This window comes from Zosterops lateralis, assembly GCF_965231275.1.
Source record: "Zosterops lateralis genome assembly, chromosome: 3".
NCBI lineage: Eukaryota > Metazoa > Chordata > Aves > Passeriformes > Zosteropidae > Zosterops > Zosterops lateralis.
In genome coordinates, this window is record NC_139764.1 from 90,353,336 (window position 1) to 90,373,147 (window position 19,812).

General features: G+C 41.7%; 1 protein-coding gene across 1 annotated transcript; it reads left to right on the plus strand.

Annotated features, from left to right (window-relative positions):
- The first annotated feature begins 1,175 nt into the window (after positions 1–1,175).
- LOC310907427 (uncharacterized protein) lies at positions 1,176–19,146 on the plus strand. Its single transcript, XM_083857642.1, has 14 exons — positions 1,176–2,309; positions 3,377–3,490; positions 4,143–4,194; positions 5,577–5,709; positions 6,557–6,698; positions 7,334–7,465; positions 7,785–7,905; positions 12,517–12,542; positions 13,644–13,757; positions 14,407–14,458; positions 16,202–16,334; positions 17,179–17,320; positions 17,955–18,086; positions 18,400–19,146. The coding sequence occupies exons 2-14, from the start codon at positions 3,404–3,406 to the stop codon at positions 18,520–18,522; spliced, it is 1,389 nt and encodes a 462-aa protein (XP_083713768.1). The 5' UTR covers positions 1,176–2,309; positions 3,377–3,403; the 3' UTR covers positions 18,523–19,146.
- The last annotated feature ends 666 nt before the right edge of the window (positions 19,147–19,812 follow it).

The window sequence follows — 19,812 nt, forward strand, 5'->3', positions numbered from 1 at the left end:
TTTGAGTTTCCATTCTTAAATTTAAAGCGTGTGGGTGAACTGGATTTTTAAGGTCGCTCAGCAAAGTTTTTGCAAAACTGATTATTTTTCTCTATAAATCAGTTATTTCAAACCGTGTGTATGATCATGCCAGCTATTCACAAGCTGGTTACAAATGCATTACCTCTTGAGAGCAAAATGTTATGAAAGAGAGGTGCGGTCTGTTTTGCAGACTCTGGCAAGGCAGTGGGGGTTTATTTCTACACATTTAGGACAGAACACAGAGGAACAGATACTCAGGTTCCATTGAATTTCAAATAAAAATATTTACAGCAGACAACAACAGCCTGTGAAATGGCCTGATGCAACAGAAAAGCAGCTGCTTAGAAGTAAACTGTGTTCCACCAACTGTCAGTAACCAGATCTGGTGCTTAATAGTCTATGACATGAGTGAACAAAAAATAAATTAGAAAAAATATGGGAAAATGAAGCTGAGGGAGAAAATAGAAGAATATAATTTCCCAAAATAACTCAGTGAAGCAATATTTCCGATAGTCAAGTTAGGAAACAGACTGTATTGGACTTAGTTGCCTGAAATCTCACTGGATACTTATGACAGGACAAGAAATGTCAGTGTTGGGATAAGTCACCTTCTGAAGTGTTTTGCTCCACTCCCCTACCTATAAGGGAAGTCTGAAGGGACTGGCCTCGTCTAAACTTTTAACTACCTCAGTTGAGATAGAATCATTTTGAGTAGTTCAGCTGTAACTGAAGAGCATGCTGAGGGATTCCTCCTGAATTTGGACCCATTGGAAGGAGAGTAGACAGCTAGACCAGAAGCTGGTGCCTACAGAGTTAGGTGAGAAGAGTTTTCCAAGTTGTCTACACTATCATTAACTTCCAGGCTTAAACTCATGTTTTCCTACCAGGTGGTCACTAGACCTGGGATGTCTCCTAGAGTTTATCAGTGGCAGGCCTACAACTGTTAAATTCAGATAAGCTACCTAAGAGGGAGTTTGAGTCTCTGAAACCACCAGATGCACCTTGGTGCACATGTTGCTGTATGGAGAGTTTCAATCTCCTACATTATCCTAGATTCTATGTCATAAGTCATATGTGTCCAAGAAAGTGGAAAACACTTTTTCCAGCAGTGTCAGAGGCTGGAATGTAAGCCCCAAAATGTAAGGAGGGGGCAGAGAGACATAGGGCCTTAACCAGAATGGGGAGCTACAAGAAGTGCTCTCAGTCAGGGGTCCCCTTTTGTGAAGCCTGGCTCCTCTTATGTGCGATATGGCATAGAGTGTTCCACCTGGGGATTAGGCACTGCCTAAAAGACAATACAGTGCAGTGAGGACTCTTTTAATGCCCTGTTTCTAGCTCTAAATAATTTATTAAGTTTGTTTTATTGTCAAGCATAGAAGACATTGATGTAACAAGTACCAACAGTGAGGACTGATAGCATGAAGATAATTTTCAGCTCCCAAACAATGAAGTATGCATACAGGAAGGACATGAAGGAGACAGCCTGCTATACTGGAAGTGCAGGTGATGGCTACAGCAATATTAACCACATAGATTAGATAGGCAGGAAGCTGCATGGTAATGTATGCTGTATTGACTTTTTCAAATCAATACAGTTGACTAAAGTAAACAGTCAGAAGTGCAGAGTGCAGAAGTTTGCCTTCCGATGCCACACTTCATTCACTGTCTCTCACAGTTGTCTTTGATGTGTATTTTCACTGAGTCATATTCAGGGAAACATTTTTCACAGAAAAATTAAAAAAAACCCAAACCTAACCCCGATGTCCAAAGATGATACAGCAGAAGTGTCCAGCAGGAATATACCCTAAGCAAGGCATAGAAGCTTGTGTAAGATTTGAGCTGAATTAGTTGATGAGGTTTCCGTAAAGCAGCAATGTGTTCAAAGTAAAAAAAAAATAATAATAAAAAAAATTCAAATAAAACTGTGATTGACATAGCAGAATTCTTTTAAACTATGTAAGCTTTGCAGCCATCATAATAATTTTTACCTAGCATGGCACCAAGCAATGAAAATAGGAGGCATATTACCATTTGGTGGTAGCACAGAGGTTTCCAATGACCTTGAACTCTCATCTATCCTACATTTGTACCTAGTCAGCATTAGTCAGGAATTTATTTTCTGTAGGTGAGAAGTAACTAAACAGAGCTAATTGGTTTTGTTTGCTTAAAAGAGAAGTCTCCTATTTGCAGAGAACGGTTTTGAATATTCAGTGTGGGAGGGGCTACATAGATACATAATCTCAAGGCAGAACTGCTGAGAGCTTAGAGTGAGTTACACTGTGCACAAGGTAAGTGGGTTTTTTCTTTATTTTTCCCTAAAAATGCAGGGAGTTCTTGTACATGAAATTCAGTCAATGAAAGGGTTTCATAGATTAAATGTGTGTGTGTACTTTCTTTACTAACATGGTTATGTGTACCAAATGTTAAATTCTAAATCAGCTGCTTTTGAGGTGTACAGAATTAAGAAAAAGAAGTACAGACCTCAGAAGTGGGGAGTGTTTCCCTTCGCATCCTCCTCCTCCTTACTCGTAGGGAAGGTGACATTTTATTTACAACGGGAATATGGTGGGGGTTTGGGTGTTATCCTTTTGCTGCTGTTAATGCTTCAGCTTTGTTGCTGGCAGGGTGTCACTAGCTGTGAGGCTGGTACAGGCTGGGCACTGTTTGTGTGTGTTTGTCGCTGCTGTGCACGTGTGGTTCTGAGTGGGGTGGGTGACGGTCTGCCCAGAAACTCTTGTTGCTTTAAGTTCCTGCCTTCAAACTGTTGTTGCTTGAAATTCCATCTGAGTTGGAACTGGACGAGGCAAGCATAGCCCCCTGGCTGTGCCTGTGGTAAAGGCAAATCTGATGTTACCAGACCCAAAATTAATTCCCGAGGCTTTGGAGGCTTGTCTAAAGATAAGTTACAGAAGCAGGGAATGTTGTAAAGGAGGTTGACTGTGGGCAAGAATTCCTTCCTGGCGGGTTATAAATGAGCATAATGGCTACTGGAGAAAGCACAGCAATTATGAGTTTACAGCATGTATTATGATGAAACAGTAAGCTGTATTCTGAGATAATGCCAAAATACACAGAGAGCACCATCTGCTTTTCGGTCAGAACAGAACACTTTGGATGCAAATGGTTTTGATTCACTGGTTCTCTGATTGGGCCAATTTCTCTAAATTCAAAGATCTGCTTAACTATGTGCAAGAAACATTTGAAGGCAGAATGATACAAGGCAGTGTGTCAATATAATCTTTTACCTCCTATATTAAATGATTAAAGTCTTCAAGCATAAATGATGCTTTACAACAAGACAACTTTGACAGCCAGTTAGACACTCAAAACTGCAACATTTATTTCTTCATTGCAGAGACTAGGAAATCAGGCACGTGGAAACATGTCTGGAAAACCCAGGCTGCACTATTTTGATGGACGGGGCCGAATGGAACCAATCCGGTGGCTACTGGCAGCAGCTGGAGTTGAGGTTTATCTCTGGTCTTCTATACTGTGGTGCTGTGACAATTATGTCTTTTACTGTTTCTTAGGAAAAAGGTGACTGAGCAGCAGTTTAACACTCTGCATTTAGTGCATTACTTAGCAAGTCAACAGTGACCACAAGCTTTCTTTAAGCAGGGACCAAGGTCCTTCCATGCATCATGTGCAAAGCCCACTGGTAGCACCACAAAGGCTTCTCCCCTGTAGCTAGGGAAAGAAGAAATTTAAATCTCCAGCAGCAGAACATGGCTTCTTATCTTCTGATCACAGAGGTCAAGCACCTGTAATTCTGAGTACCTTCAGTTAAATTCCAATGTCCAAAAGAGCAAGAGATTATTATTGCTGCCACAATGTAGTTAACTCTTGAAGGTACTGTATATTGTAAACCCCAGAGTAATTTTTTTTTAACCTCTGACAGATTCTTATACTAAACCAGAGATGGAGTATGGGAATCTGTGTGTTTCAAGAGCCATTGGTTTCTGGCACAGTGATGGCCAATGTGCCTGACAGCTTTCAAATATGATTGATGTTTTAAAAAATAGAATTGCCCAAAACACATCACTTTTGGCCTTCTTTACCTAAATGATGAAGAAGCTCAATCATGGAATTACAACAGATCTTCTCTTGTCTCCTTCCTGCAGTTTGAAGAATCATATATGGAAAAAAATGAGGATCTGAAAAAGTTACGGAGGGGTAAGTTTCCTTCCCTTTGAAATAATAACAGCAACAGTAGTAATAATAACAACAATCAGAATTAGAAATAGAATTATTTGTCTGAGAACACTTAAGAATTCCTTAATGTCTTAAAAAGAAAATCTCATAACTGAGATGAGGTACATGAGGTCTCAGGGGTGCACACTGCACATCTAGCCAAAGGCTTCAATCTTCACTGAATCACAGAAAAGCTGAAGTGGGAATAGGCTCAAGACTTTTTGCTCAACCTCCATCCCCCTCTTCAAGCAAGGCCACCCCCAGCTACTCACCCAGGACCATGTCCAGCTGGATTTTGAGTATCTGCAAGGATGGAGAATTTACAGCTTCTCTGGACAACTCACACAGTCCAAGAGCCTTTCTTTAAGGTCAGACGGTTGACTCTGCTTTGCTTCAGCTTGTGTCCACTGCCCTCCATCCTATGGCAACAGAGGCTTTTGTCATCACATCACCTTGAAATTCATTAGCATTTCAGCTTGCCTACCAAGTTGTTGTCATATAATCCATATGAAAACAGAGTTCCAGAGTTTACCGAATACCTCTGCTGTGTTCCTACCCCCCAAGGCAACTACCCATCATGCCAGCTTCAGCTTCCATTTTCCTGAACATGTTTCCTCCAAACCAAATGACATGTCTGTGCTCTTCACATGGCCTGTCAGAAGAAATCTGAGCTAGGGGTAGCATTTCCAGTCTTGCTGTTCTTTAGGAATAGTGTCTTGATAAAGTAGTCACAGAGACATTTTATGCTTTTTTTTAGCCACTCTTATTTATTTTCAGTACTATTCACATTGCGTGTTGGCCACTTCTTAGAAAGTTCAGATATATTTAGCAAAACATGATGGAAACAGGCTCGACCAGATCCTTCAGTCCTTCCCATCTGTATTAACTTCCATGAAAAACATCTGTGTTAGGGCCACGCCATGCATGTACTCTCAGTGTCTGATAGCTAAAAGTTCTGCATTTGGCTGTTTCCTCAAATCTGAAATTTCCACAAGTTCATTGATACTGCATGAAGTCGTTAACACATCACTAAGAAAAGGCGACGTGCATGGTGAGCATTTTCCTCACCTTCTTGTAAGAATGAGGAATGTTGCCACTAAAAAGGGTTGTCAATCACTGGAACAGGTTGGCAAAAGAAGTGGTTCAGTCACTGTGTGTAGGTTTCCATTTGGGGACATGGTTTAGTGGTGAAATTAAGGAATTGTTGGGTTTACAGCTGGATTTGATGAGCTTGGTATTTTTTATCCAGCCTAAATGATTCAGATTGTAAATAAATGTAATACATGTGATTACTTTGCCTAACACACACTCGTGGTTCTCAAGCAAGGACTGAAAGTCTCCTTGTGTTATTCCCTTTCCCCTAGATGGATCCCTGCTCTTTCAGCAAGTGCCAATGGTAGAGATGGATGGGATGAAGCTGGTGCAGACCAGAGCCATTGCCAACTACATCTCAACGAAGTACAACCTCTACGGGAAGGACCTGAAGGAGAGAACCCTGTACTGCAACAGTACCACCTTTGCTTGTTAGACCCCAGCTCACCCTGTAGCTCAGTGTAACACCAGGATCTCCCAGCTCACAGCTAGATTCAGTGGGAGAGAGCAGTGCTTTGTGTGCAGCATGAGATGACTGACTGCAGGTGATGTCTACAGCAGTGACAGCCAGCTGGATTAGATGGGGCCAGTGAGCCCATGAATCATCCATCAGAGGTCAATGCAGTCCTCAGAAGAAAGCAGTCGGGGGCCAGATTGTCTTACTGATGCTGCTTTTCATTTTCTCCTCATCACATTCAGGGCAATGTCTTTTAAAGTAACAAAAGCCCTACACTCTCTCTAATAACAGGAATTACTGTTGAACTAGAATTACTAACAGGTTGTTAAAGGACAGGACTGCTAGGGCACATGTTTGGACCCGAGGCATTTTTGAATGCTTCACATTTATAAGCACTGGTAAACACATGTCAAGATATTTGCTAGAAAAGGTATGGACCTGCTGTTAAACTTACCCTGTCTGAAGGAATTTTTAAACAGAATTTGGATGGCACACATGACAATTTTGTAGTCAGGTTCAAAAACCCACAGTCCAGAGAAGTGTCAGTCCCAGTAAGAAGTGAAAGGAGTGCAGTCTTTAGGTTTTGCCCAGGAATTTTGCATTTGTCTTTCACCCAAGCTCCTCCCCCGCCTGTCCCCAGTGCAACTGCATTCCCAGGGGAGCTTTGCCAGGTCAGGGGTGTGTGGGAGAGAAGAGGCAGGGGTTTCCCAGCATCTCACTGTGGGTATGGCAGGAATTATTGTGCTGTTCAGACCTACTGTGTTTGACCTGACCAAGTGGATCTGATCCTTTCAGAATCGATATGTACGTGGAAGGAATGTTCGACCTGAATGAGTTACTCATGAAACATGGCTACCTACCAGCAGACCAGAAAGAGCAACATTTTATTGATATGATGGACAAGACTGAAAATAGATACTTCCCAGTCTTTGAGAAGGTATGTGTCAGAGGATGTTGCTGCATCCATACTGTTATCTTGAACCTCCATCCTACATGCACACAAGTTTTATGGTGGAAAACAGAATCAAAACCACCACTGGAATATAAACGCTCTGGCTTTGGAGGTGCTGGGAGGGAGGTGCAGACAGGACACTACAGAGGGCACAGAAGGGACTTCAAATCTGAGAGACATGTAAAGCTGCAAACCCCAGCACATACTGAACTCTCCAAACATCCATCTGTCAATCTGTGTGTTGTTTCAGACCAGAGACACTACAGCATCAGCTTTGACATCAAGTTTCCTCCTGAAGTGCAGATGCCCCTCTACCACACATGCTGTGTAACAGTGTTACAGTTCCTTCTGTATCTCACACAGCTTAGCCTTCAATGCAGCTACAGAGCCAAGGCAAGATGAGCACAACTGAGCTGCCAGACAGAAATGTAGAAGAAAAGGAGGTGATAGACTATGCCTAGGATGGCAGTGCCATCAGATCATTGTTTGTACTACAGGTGTTTGAACTACAGTTCCTTCTTTCACAGACAACTCCATGCCGTGTGTGACCCTGCTTTGGACATATCATATTAAGGACCACAGAGAAAAGACCTCATCTCCTTCTGGTTCTGTGTTTTTAGGTTTTGAAAGACCATGGAAAAGACTTTCTGGTTGGGAACCAGCTGAGCAGGGCAGATGTTCAATTACTCGAAATCATTTTAATGGCAGAGGAGTGGAAACCTAATGTTCTTGCCAAATTTCCTCTCTTGCAGGTAAATGAATGGGCAGTTTGAATGGATAATGAAGTGGAAAGGAGCACTGATTTAAACTGGCTGAGAAAGATGGGGGAGTGGGAGGATCAGAAGTGACATGGCAAATAATCAAATATCCTATGTACTTTAGCTGGGCTCAGCTACTGTTTTTCTTATGCTGTCTTCTGTCACTACAACCCCAAAAGCATAAGAGGGGGAAGCATATAATTTCTTCTGCAGCATCAAGCCATAATGCGATTTTGCAATCATAGATAAAATTTAAGTGTCTGACAGTTGCAATGATTCTTAAGCACTGTGCTGTTTTGGTTTTGTTTTGTAGAGCTTCAAAGCAAGAATAAGCAATATTCCCACAATAAAGAAATTCCTGCAGCCTGGCAGCCAGAGGAAGCCCCTGATACGAGAGGAAGAGGTGCCCAAAGTGATGAATCTTTTCTACCCCTAGGAGCAGCATAAAGCCACAGAAACTCTATTTCATTGCATTTGCTAACAGTGGGAAAATAATGAAAACACTGAAAACCAAGTTTTTTGATCCTACCAGCAAAGGGAATAGTTCACTGGTTAGGGGGTATATTGCAGAACACAGGATGCCTTAAATAACTAAAGAGAATACCTGAAATAAAGTCTTACTATTGATACTCAAAACCCAGCTGTTCATTGATTTCTTGCTGCCACTTCAATGCCTTATGTCTGTCTGGTTCTGTTCCTCTGACACTTCCAGGATTTTTTTGGAAATTAGGGGAGATTATCTCAAACAGTAGGTCATGTATTTTTTTTTCTGGGAAATGTCCAGAAAAGCCTGCAGGTTCTGGTTAGCCGAGGATGAAAGGTTTGTATTCAACTTTCCTCTGAACTTAATATGGAATATGCTTGGACCAGAGGTCCTACAGCACCTCTGTTTTGGCACTAGACCCTTAAACTCTTGTACTGCAGCTTCACCAATGATTCCTGTTAGAAATGCATATTATAAAGTTGGCTTTTTGCAAATATTAAAATGGATTCTATATGTATAATGTGAGAAGGTCATATTGTATTATGTTTTATTAATAAAAGTTTAGAAAGGTGATGAATGTATTTTCTGATCGTAACATAGTGTTAACAGTAAAAAGACCAGGGTTTTTTTTCTCTTTGTAATATCTAAACTGACCAAACCAGAAAATACAGAGAGAGAGAATCCTCCTACATTCCTGAATTGATTAAATCGATACAGCAATGGAACAAAAAGCTACAAGAAAGAATTAATTGATCTCCTGGTATCAGAAAGCCTACCAGGCACTAACAAGGACTTTATCTAATAAAATGCTAATTTGGTACAAGGAGGCAAGTTTTGAAGGAAGGGGGGCTAAAAACCAAGAGAACATCTGGACTCAAAGGAATGTTTGAAAAATGTGTATGTAAAAAGTTAATCCTTAAAAACAAGGATTTTGAAGGAGTGAGTGTGCTTTCTGGTGAGGCACCCTCAGTCAAGATACTTTTGCTTTTCTGTCTCCTAATTGTCTGTCTCTATTTTTTATTAAACTTATAAATTTTTCTAAGAAAGTGAACTTAGTTTTTCACATTTCCTTTGTCAGAAGGTCTATTGGAGCAGCAAAATGCACTTTGCAGACTCTGAGAAACAAATGCTTGTCACCAGTATAAAACTTACTGAGAAAGGAGTCAGGATGGTGTCAGGTGCTTGTGAGACCTTGGAATGTAGCAATCCATATTTACTTACATCACTGAATATTAAACCAGGTTTAATACAAGTTGTACTGGAGCTGTTCATTCTCATCACTTAAATCAAGCTCCACTACTGAGGTCAGCAAGACTGTTGAACTTGGAAAAATATGCACATTTATGTAGTGAAAAGTGTTCCTGCCCAGGGCAGGAGGGTTGGAACTAGATGATCCTTAAGGTCCCTTCTAACCCAACCCATTCTATGTTCCAGTGATATTATTTAAACACCAAATAAACCAAGTTTGTTAAAAGAATGAGCCAGTGCCCTAATGTGGAGGCTCCTGAGCCTGTCAGGGAAACTTCCAGGCTGATGCCTTGGAACAATCTGCCATAGGCTCCAGGAAGACTCATAGCTTAGGGTGAGCAAAAAGGCTTCCCCCCCAGGGTGCTCGGCAGCACTATCTTAATCTATCTCAGTTTTGCTTTTCCCGTTGTCCCGAGGGCCTTGCCCACCTCTATTGTTTATATACCAAGAAGGTTTCTCCTTTCCCTGTTTGCCCATTGGTTGTGGTATCCCTGATGGTCTGCCCCTGTATCCTTCTACGTCATTGCCCTTTGCCCTTCCCTCATACCACCCCTGTGTTCAGACCACTGGCTCCTGACCCCCATACTTAAACCTGGACGTTCCTCTGATCTAGATCTTTCTGTCCCTGAAAGCTTCGGTGTGCGTCTGCAAAATAAACCTCACTGGAACATATACAGGAGACCCTTCCCGTGTTTGTTTGCTGTGTTAGGCATGGAATGTGTAGGTATGGACTTGAGTGCCCTGCCTGTGTGTGTCCTGGGTTTCAATATGTAGCCAATAATGCATATTCTATTTTCCATCCGTTGAAACTAGTTGGGGAGGTGTTTTCTTTATCTCTTGTATAACCCTTCCTCAAAACTCCAGGGGGGAGGGGGTGGGTTTCTTCTGTTAATGAGCCAGCTGTTAAAACCAGGAACAATGTTCCTTATCTCTACCAAGACCTGTCCACCCTCCAGGGGTATATCTGCAGGTAATGGGGCATTAAGGCTCACTACGTGACTGATACAATTACATCATCTCATTGTGAGATCCTCCACCCAGTGGGAGGAGCCAACCATATCCTTCCTAGATAAAAACTGGGAGTCAGAAACACAAAGTAGCCTGTTTTCCACTGGATTCTGGAGGGAGAGTGGACCCATCATGCCACCACTGAACCCTTTCTACAGGATTATCTCTACTCCAAAAGAACCACACCTGTTACTCCAGGAGGATTTATCTGGACTGCTTCTAACACCCTGACCAACAGGGTGTCAGGTCGTATTCTGACTCTGTCAGGATTTCTAGGTTTTTTGTTTGCTTGTCTGTTTGTTTTTTGGTACTACTACGTTTGCATTTTTAATATTCCTAGTAAAGAATTATTATTCCTATTCCCATATCTTTACCTGAAAGCCCCTAATTGCAAAATTATAATTTGGGGGGGAGGGGGATTACTTTCTACATTCCAAGGGAAGCTCTAGCTTCCCCTGGCAGATACCTGTTTTTCCAAATTAAGACAGAGTGCCCGCCTGAGCTGCTTCTCCAGAAGAGATGTTTTTTGGGGAGAGGTAGCAGCAACCACCATCCATCTCCATGCTGCTACACCCTAAATCCAGCGACAACTAGAGCACTGGCAGCTTTCAGCTGGGAAAACTCAGGGCACTGTAGCTCTTGCTAAGGCCAATAGTTACTTCATAAAAAATGTCATGCAGCTGGAACCAGTTTTCATCATCAAAAGTGGAAATGAAGCTGATTTGTTTCAGCAGCAAAGCATGTATTAAAGAGCGCTACTGCACAAGCTGCTTCCCTTCCGCCTCACTGAAGCATTCAGACAACACTTGCAGGTAGTGTACAGGAAGGACCTGAAGGAGAAAGCCCCTCCTACTGTAACAACCAATTTTTTTGTGTGACACACTGCAATTTATACAACCTGCTTGTGTAACACAAGAAGAATATCCCAGCTGGTAGCTATGTTCAGGGCAATTCAGCAACAGTTTGCATGTCTATGTGGACCTTGATTGCAGTTAATGGCTACATGAATATTAACAATGCAGATTAGGTAGACAGGATGGTGCACGGGGGATATTTCTGTACTGACTTTTTGAAATCAATACAGTCAACCAAAGAAAGCAGTCAGGAATTTGTAGCAACGTCGGATTTAGAGATGGTTGCTGCTACATATTTCCCAGTAAGCACCTCTTTTGGAAGGGCCGCTTGGGTAGGCACTCAGGCGAAGCAGTCAAGTCCACACATCACACACACCATGGCTTGCTCGGCTAAGAGAGGCAAGAAGGGTCTTCTGTGTGATAAATTCCAGCAAAGGTTTATCCCAACACGCCTAAGGGAATCAGGGACAAAAGACCCGACCATGTGGTGTGCAGAGGCTTAAGTATGGGGTCAGGAACCAGTGGTCTGAGGGCACAGGGGAGGTACAAAGGGCAGGGCAAAAAGTACTGCCCTATAGGGGACACAGAGGCAGGCCACCAGGGATACCACAACAGGCTACCAGGGATATCACCAGAGATTCCCAATATAGCAGAAACAGGGAAAGGACAAACCATGAGAATGAAGGACATATGGGGAGGGCAAAACTGAGGTAGATCACACAGTGTTGCAAGGCACCATGGGGGAAGTCTTTTTTTTCAGCCTAGGTGGAGACTTGATGGTATATTCTTCCAAGACAAGGCCCTGGGGATTACCAGGTTCGAAGGTTTCCACAGGAGTGCAGTTTGCCTTCTGATACAACATTTCATTCACTGTTTCTCACAGTTATCTTTGGTGTGTATTTTCACTGAGTCATATCCAGGTGTCTAAAAATTAAATTCAGCAGGAGTGTCCTGAAGGAATATTTATCCTAAGCAAGACATAGAAGCTTTGAAAGATTTGAGCTGAATTAGCTGATGGGGCTTATATAAAGTAGCAAGGTGTCCAAAGTAAAAAAAAAAAAAAAAAAAAAAAAAAAAAAAAAAAAAAAAAAAAAAAAAAGTGTGATTGGCATAGCATTCTTTTAAACTATACGAGCTTTGCAGCCATCATAATAATTTTTACCTAGCATGGCACCAAGCAATGAAAATAGGAGGCATATTACCATTTGGTGGTAGCATAGAGGTTTCCAATGACCTTGAACCCTCATCTATCTGTATCTATCTGTACTATTTGTACCTAGTCAGCATTAGTCAGGAATTTATTTTCTGTAGGTGAGAAGTAACTAAACAGAGCTAATTGGTTTTGTTTGCTTAAAAGAGAAGTCTCCTATTTGCAGAGAACGGTTTTGAATATTCAGTGTAGGAGGGGCTACAGAGTTATATAATCACAAGGCGGAAGAGCCAAGAGTGAGTTAGAGTGAGTTACACTGTGCACAAGGTAAGTGGGTTTTTTCTTTTTTTTTCCCTAAAAATGCAGGGAGTTCTTGTACATGAAATTCAGTCAGTGAAAGGGTTTCATAGATTAAATGTGTGTATGTATTTTCTTTACTAACATGGTTATGTGTACCAAATGTTAAATTCTAAATCAGCTGCTTTTGAGGTGTACAGAATTAAGAAAAAGAAGTACAGACCTCAGAAGTGGGGAGTGTTTCCCTTCACCTCCTCCCCCCTACTGCAGAGAAGGTATTTTATTTACAACGGGAATATGTTGGGGGTTTGGGTGTTTTTCTTTTGCTGCTGTTAATGCTTCAGCTTTGTTGCTGGCAGGGTGTCACTAGCTGTGAGGCTGGTACAGGCTGGACACTGTTTGTGTGTGTCTGTCGCTGCTGTGCACGTGTGGTTCTGAGTGGGGTGGGTGACAGTCTGCCCAGAAACTCTTGTTGCTTTAAGTTCCTGCCTAGAAACTCTTGTTGCTTTACGTTCCTGCCTAGAAACTGTTGTTGCTTGAAATTCCAGCTGAGTTGGAACTAGACCAAGCAGGCATTGTCCCCTGGCTGTGCCTGTGGTAAAGGCAAATCTGATGTTACCAGACCCAAAATTAATTCCCGAGGCTTTGGATGCTTGTCTAAAGATAAATTACAGAAGGAAGGGAGTGTTTTAAAAGAGGTTGACTGTGGGAAATAATTCCTTCCTGGCCGCTTGTAATGGAGCATAACTGCTGCTGGAGAAAGCACAGCAGTTACAGAGTTTATAGCATGTATTCTGATTAAACAGTATTCTAAATAATGCCATAATACACAGAGAGCACTCTTTGATTTTTGGTCAGAACAGAACACTTTGGATGCAAATGGTTTTGATTCACTGGTTCTCTGATTGGGCCAATTGCTCAATTGCTTTAAGTACAGAGTTCTGCTTGATTATTCAGCATGTGGAAGGAATATTTGAAGGCAGTTTGCTGCAAGGCAGTGTCTCAATTTAATCTAACTTTTAGCTCCTCGGTTAATTGATTAGTATTGGACCATAAATGATGGTTTCCAACAAGACAACTTTGAGAGACACTTAGAGACTTAAAACTGCAACATTTATTTCTTCATTGCAGAGACTAGGAAATCAGGCACGTGGAAACATGTCTGGAAAACCCAGGCTGCACTACTTCAATGGACGGGGCCGAATGGAAACAATACGGTTTCTACTGGCAGCAGCTGGAGTTGAGGTTTGCCTCTGGTCTTTTATACTAAAATCCTGTGACAATTATGTGCCTTTACTCTTCCTTAGGAAAAGGGTGACTGAGCAGCAGTTTCATACTCTGTTTTTAGTGCATTGCTGAGCAGCCAACAGTGACTACAAACTTTCCCTAAGCCGGGGCCAAGGTCCTTCTCACTTCCACGCATCATGTGCAAAGCCCACTGGTAGCACCACAAAGGCTTCTCCCCTGTAGCTAGGGAAAGAAGAAATTTAGAACCAGAGCAGCAGAACCTGGCTTCTTATCTTCTGATCACAGAGGTCAAGCACCTGCAATTCTGAGTACCTTCAGTTAAATTCCAGTGTGCAAAAGAGCAAGAGATTATTATGGCTGCCACAATGTAGTTTACCCTTGAAGATACATTGTAAACCACAGAAGGCCTTTTTTTTTACCTCTGACAGATTCTGATACTAAACCAGAGATGGAGTATGGGAATCTGTGTGTTTCAAGAGCCATTGGTTTCTGGCACAGTGATGGCCAATGTGCCTGACAGCTTTCAAATATGATTGATGTTTTATAAAATAAAACTGCCAAACCCACATCTCTTTTGGCCTTCTTTACCTAAATGATGAAGAAGCTCAATCACGGAATGACAACAGAACATTTCTTTTTCCTGCAGTTTGAAGAATCTTTTGTGGAAAAAAAGGAGGATCTGACAAAGTTACAGAAGGGTAAGTTTCCTTCCCTTTGAAATAATAACAGCAACAATAGTAATAATAACAACAACCAGAATTAGAATTGGAATTCGAATTCCTTTTCTGAGAACACCTAAGAATTCCTTAGTGTCTTAAAAAGAAAATCTTTTAACTGAGATGAGGTACATGAGATCTCAGAGGTGCACACTGCACTGGGTTAGGTGGTATCATCCATCCAAAGACATCACTTTTGATTGAATCACAAAAGTCTGAGATCAGAAGGGACTTTCCATAGTTGTCTACTCTACCTCCCGTCTTCAAGCAAGGCCACCCCCAGGTACTCACCCAGGACCATGTCCAGCTGGGTTTTGAGTATCTGCAAGGATGGAGAATTTACAGCTTCTCTGGACAACCCACACAGTCTAAGAGCCTTTCTTTAAGGTCAGACGGTTGACTCTGCTTTGCTTCAGCTTGTGTCCACTGCCCTCCATCCTATGGCAACAGAGGCTTTTGTCATCACATCACCTTGAAATTCATTAGCATTTCAGCTTGCCTACCAAGTTGTTGTCTTATAATCCACATGAAAACAGACTTCCAGAGTTTACCTTGTACCTCTGCTGTGTTCCTTTCCCCCAAAGCAACTACCCACCATGCCAGGTTCAGCTTCCATTTTCCTGAAAACGATAATCATGTTTCCTCCAAACCAAATGACATGTCTGTGCTCTTCACATGGCCTGTCAGAAGAAATCTGAGCGAGGGGTAGCATTTGCAGTCTTGCTGTTCTTTAGGAATAATGTCTTGGTCCCCCTGCTACAGGCTGCCTTTCAAAAAGTGTTTTGGCACACAAGCATAAAGGTAAATGCTCCCTTCCAAAGAGGGACACAGCTGATCAGTTATCTGAGTCAAGAAATATGACTCCCTAAAGCAAAACACTTCCTCACTTCTCTGATCTGATACCTCTCTTTCTGGAGGTAGGTTCACTTCTTTCATGCTAGGACAAGGCTTCTGCATGCTTGCAAAAGAGTTGCATGGCTCCAGACTCACTCCAAGTGATATTTGGCTCTTACAGGAATGTCATGGAACTCACTCATTGTTTCCCATCAGATCTGTATAGATGAGATGCCATTTGACAATAAAGTAGTCACAGAGACATTTTATGCTTGTTTTAGCCACTATTATTTATTTTCAGTATTATTCACATTGCGTGTTGGCCGCTTCTTAGAAAGTTTAGATATATTTAGCAAAACATTACAGAAACTGGCTGGACCAGATCCTTCAGTCCTTCCCATCTGTATTAACTTCCATGAAAAACATCTGTGTTAAGGCCACGCCATGCATGTACTCTCAGTGTCTGATAGCTAAAAGTTCTGCATTTGGCTGTTTCCTCAAATCTGAAATTTCCACAAGTTCATTGATATTGTATGAAGTCATTAAGGTGTCACTAAGAAAAGGCGATGTGCATGGTGAGCATTTTCCTCGTCTTCTTGTAAGAATGAGGAAGGTTGCCACTAAAAAGGATTGTCAATCATTGGAACAGGCTGGCAAAGGAAGTGGTTCAGTCACTGTGTGTATATGAGCACTTGGAGACATGGTTCAGTGGTGAAATTAAGGAATTGTTGGGTTTACAGCTGGATTTGATGAGCTTGGTATTTTTTTTATCCAGCCTAAATGATTCAGATTGTAAATAAAAAGTAATACATGTGGTTACTTTGCCTAACAAACACTCGTGGTTCTCATGCAAGGACTGAAAGTCTCCTTGTGTTATTCCCTTTCCCCTAGATGGATCCCTGCTCTTTCAGCAAGTGCCAATGGTAGAGATGGATGGGATGAAGCTGGTGCAGACCAGAGCCATTGCTAACTACATCTCAACGAAGTACAACCTCTACGGGAAGGACCTGAAGGAGAGAGCCCTGTACTGCAACAGTACCACCTTTGCTTGTTAGACCCCAGCTCACCCTATAGCTCAGTGTAACACCAGGTTCTGCCAGCTCACAGCTAGATTCAGTGGGAGAGAGCAGTGCTTTGTGTGCAGCATGAGATGACTGTGACTGCTGGTGATGTCTACAGCAGTGACAGCCAGCTGGATTAGATGGGGCCAGTGAGCCCATGAATCATCCATCAGAGGTCAATGCAGTCCTCAGAAGAAAGCAGTCAGGGGGCCAGATTGTCTTACTGATGCTGCTTTTCATTTTCTCTTCATCACATTCAGGGCAATGTCTCTTAAGAAAACAAAAACACTCTTCTCTCTAATAACCAGGAGTTAGTGTAGAATTGTAATTACTAACAGGTTGTTGAGGAACAGGACTGCTAGGGCACATGTTTTGACTTGAGGTATTTTTGAATGCTTCACATTTATAAGCACTGGTAAACACATGTCAAGATATTTACTAGATATTGTATGGACGTGCTGTTAAACTTACCCTGTCTGATTGGATTTTTAGCCCAAGTTTGATGGCACACATGAAAATTTGTAGTCAGGTTCAAAAACCCATAGTCCAGAGAAGTGTCAGTCCCAGTAAGAAGTGAAAGGAGTGCAGTCTTTAGGTTTTGCCCAGGAATTTTGCATTTGTCTTTCACCCAAGCTCCTCCCCAGCCTGTCCCCAGTGCAACTGCATTCCCAGGGGAGCTTTGCCAGGTCAGGGGTGTGTGGGAGAGAAGAGGCAGGGGTTTCCCAGCATCTTGAGGGTATTACAGGAGTTATTGTGCTGTTCAGACCGACTGTGTTTGACCTGACCAAGTGGATCTGATCCTTTCAGAATCGATATGTACGTGGAAGGAATGTTTGATCTGAATGAATTACTCATGACATACGAAATTCAACCAGCAGACAAAAAAGAGCAACATTTTGCAAATATGATGGACAAGACTGAAAACAGATACTTCCCAGTCTTTGAGAAGGTATGTGTCAGAGGATGTTGCTGCATCCATACTGTTATCTTGAACCTCCATCCTACATGCACACAAGTTTTATGGTGGAAAACAGAATCAAAACCACCACTGGAATATAAACGCTCTGGCTTTGGAGGTGCTGGGAGGGAGGTGGAGACAGGACACTACAGAGGGCACAGAAGACACTTCAAATCTGAGAGACATGTAAAGCTGCAAACCCCAGCACACACTGAACCCCCAAACATCCATCTGTCAATCTGTGTGTTGTTTCAGACCAGAGACACTACAGCATCAGCTTTGACATCAGGTTTCCTCCTGAAGTGCAGATGCCCCTCTACCATACATGCTGTGTAACAGTGTTACAGTTCCTTCTCTATCTCACACAGCTTAGCCTTCAATGCAGCTACAGAGCCAAGGCAAGATGAGCACAACTGAGCTGCCAGACAGAAATGTAGAAGAAAAGGAGCTGATAGACTATGCCTAGGATGGCAGTGCCATCAGATCATTGTTTGTACTACAGGTGTTTGAACTGCAGTTCCTTCTTTCACAGACAACTCCATGCCATGTGTGACCGTGCTTTGGACGTATCTTATTAAGTACTGCAGAGAAAAGACCTCATCTCCTTCTGGTTCTGTGTTTTTAGGTTTTGAAAGACCATGGAAAAGACTTTCTGGTTGGGAACCAGCTGAGCAGGGCAGATGTTCAATTACTCGAAATCCTTTTAATGATAGAAGAGTGGAAGCCTGAAATGTTTGCCAAATTTCCTCTCTTGCAGGTAAATGAATGGGCAGTTTGAATGGATAATGAAGTGGAAAGGAGCACTGATTTAAACTGGCTGAGAAATATGGGGGAGTGGGAGGGTCAGGAGTGGAAAATTATCAGTCACCCTATGAACTTTTAGCTGGCCTCACATACTCATTTTTTTGCATCCTTTTGTCACTACAACCCCAAAAGCATAAGAGGGGGAAGCATATAATTTCTTCTGCAGCATCAAGCCATAATGCGATTTTGCAATCATAGATAAAATTTAAGTGTCTGACAGTTGCAATGATTCTTAAGCAGTGTGCTGTTTTGGTTTTGTTTTGTAGAGCTTCAAAGCAAGAATAAGCAATATTCCCACAATAAAGAAATTCCTGCAGCCTGGCAGCCAGAGGAAACCACCATCAGATGATGATGCTGTGGACAAAGTTATGAAAATTTTCTACTCCTGAACAGCAGTCTAAAGCCACAGAAACTCTGTTTCATTGTGTTTTTACAGATAGTTGCAAAGTGAAATTAATGAAGAGTGGCAATGTCAAGTAATTGGAAAGTGTAGAAGAAAAAGATTTTTTGATCTCTCTTTACTTTGCTACAGGGAAAGCTGGTTTTAGCCTACTGCAGACCCTTCAAGGTAAAGCTACATGAGCCTACCAGTAAAGGAAAGAGCTCACTTTTTAGGGTATGGCGTATTATCGGCGATTGAAGGAGAGACGGGGAGACTGACCATGATCAGAATTCGATTTTACTTAGGTTTTCTAAGAACTTATATACTATTTCAGTAAGGTTAATAATTTTTACTACAATAATTAAGTTAAAAGATTATACAAACAACTCATACATTTTTCAACATATTTATGTAAAAAGTTAATTAAATGTTTTTCTCTTAAACAAATTTTTAATCTCATCTTCTCATAAACTCAAAGTTCTGTTTATTCTAAAACATCCTAGTCACCAAACTATATATGCTAATTAAGTCTATCTTACTCTTGTAAATCCCCACAGTGTATTGGACAGCACAGGATGCCTTAAATAACTAAAGAGAATACCTTAAATAAAGTCTTCCTATTGATAATCAACACCGGGATGTTCACTGATTTCTTGCTGCTACTTCTATGCCTTATGTCTGTCTAGTTCTGTTTTTGACATTCCCAAGAACTCTTGAAAAATTAGGAGAGATTATCCCAAACAGTAGGTCATGTACTTTTTTCTGGGAGATGTCAGGAAAAGCCTGCATGTTCTGGTTAGCTGAGATGAAAGGTTTGTGTTCTGCTTTTAAATTCAAAACCGGGCAGAAATGCTTAATTATGTAGTGGTTTCATGTTCACCTGTTTCGACCTTTCTTGGCCAATGCATCAATTTTGTGATGGTTTCAGTGTTTCCTCTGCTGTGAGATAGGAGTAGGAGGGGAAAAGAGCAAAACAGGCCTAAACTTAAATTTACTAGGATAGTTTATTCACACATACTAAAATAATGAAAAAAAATGGAAAATGAAACTTCAAAATACTTCTCCTCCCCTCCACAAACTGTTCACTTTGACATTGAGAGGTACAACCTGTAATTTTCAGTCAGTTTCACCATTTAAATATAATCTTTTATCACTTTGGGAGAGGAGTCCCTAGATTCCCACAGAGACATTCACCACAAGAAAAAACAGTCCTGTGGCTCCCAATGTCACAAATCCACAACCACACAGAATTTTGTAGAATTGGGCAGTTCCATCCATTAGCAGTCCTTCCCCTGGC

What these genes read in the sequence shown, in the direction of transcription:
- LOC310907427 (XM_083857642.1), top strand. Translation starts at nt 3,404, where the DNA reads ATGTCTGGAAAACCCAGGCTGCACTATTTTGATGGACGGGGCCGAATG. An exon ending in TGGCAGCAGCTGGAGTTGAG is followed by an intron (nt 3,491 to 4,142) that starts GTTTATCTCTGG and finishes TCCTTCCTGCAG; the next exon opens with TTTGAAGAATCATATATGGA. An exon ending in TGGCAGCAGCTGGAGTTGAG is followed by an intron (nt 13,758 to 14,406) that starts GTTTGCCTCTGG and finishes TTTTTCCTGCAG; the next exon opens with TTTGAAGAATCTTTTGTGGA.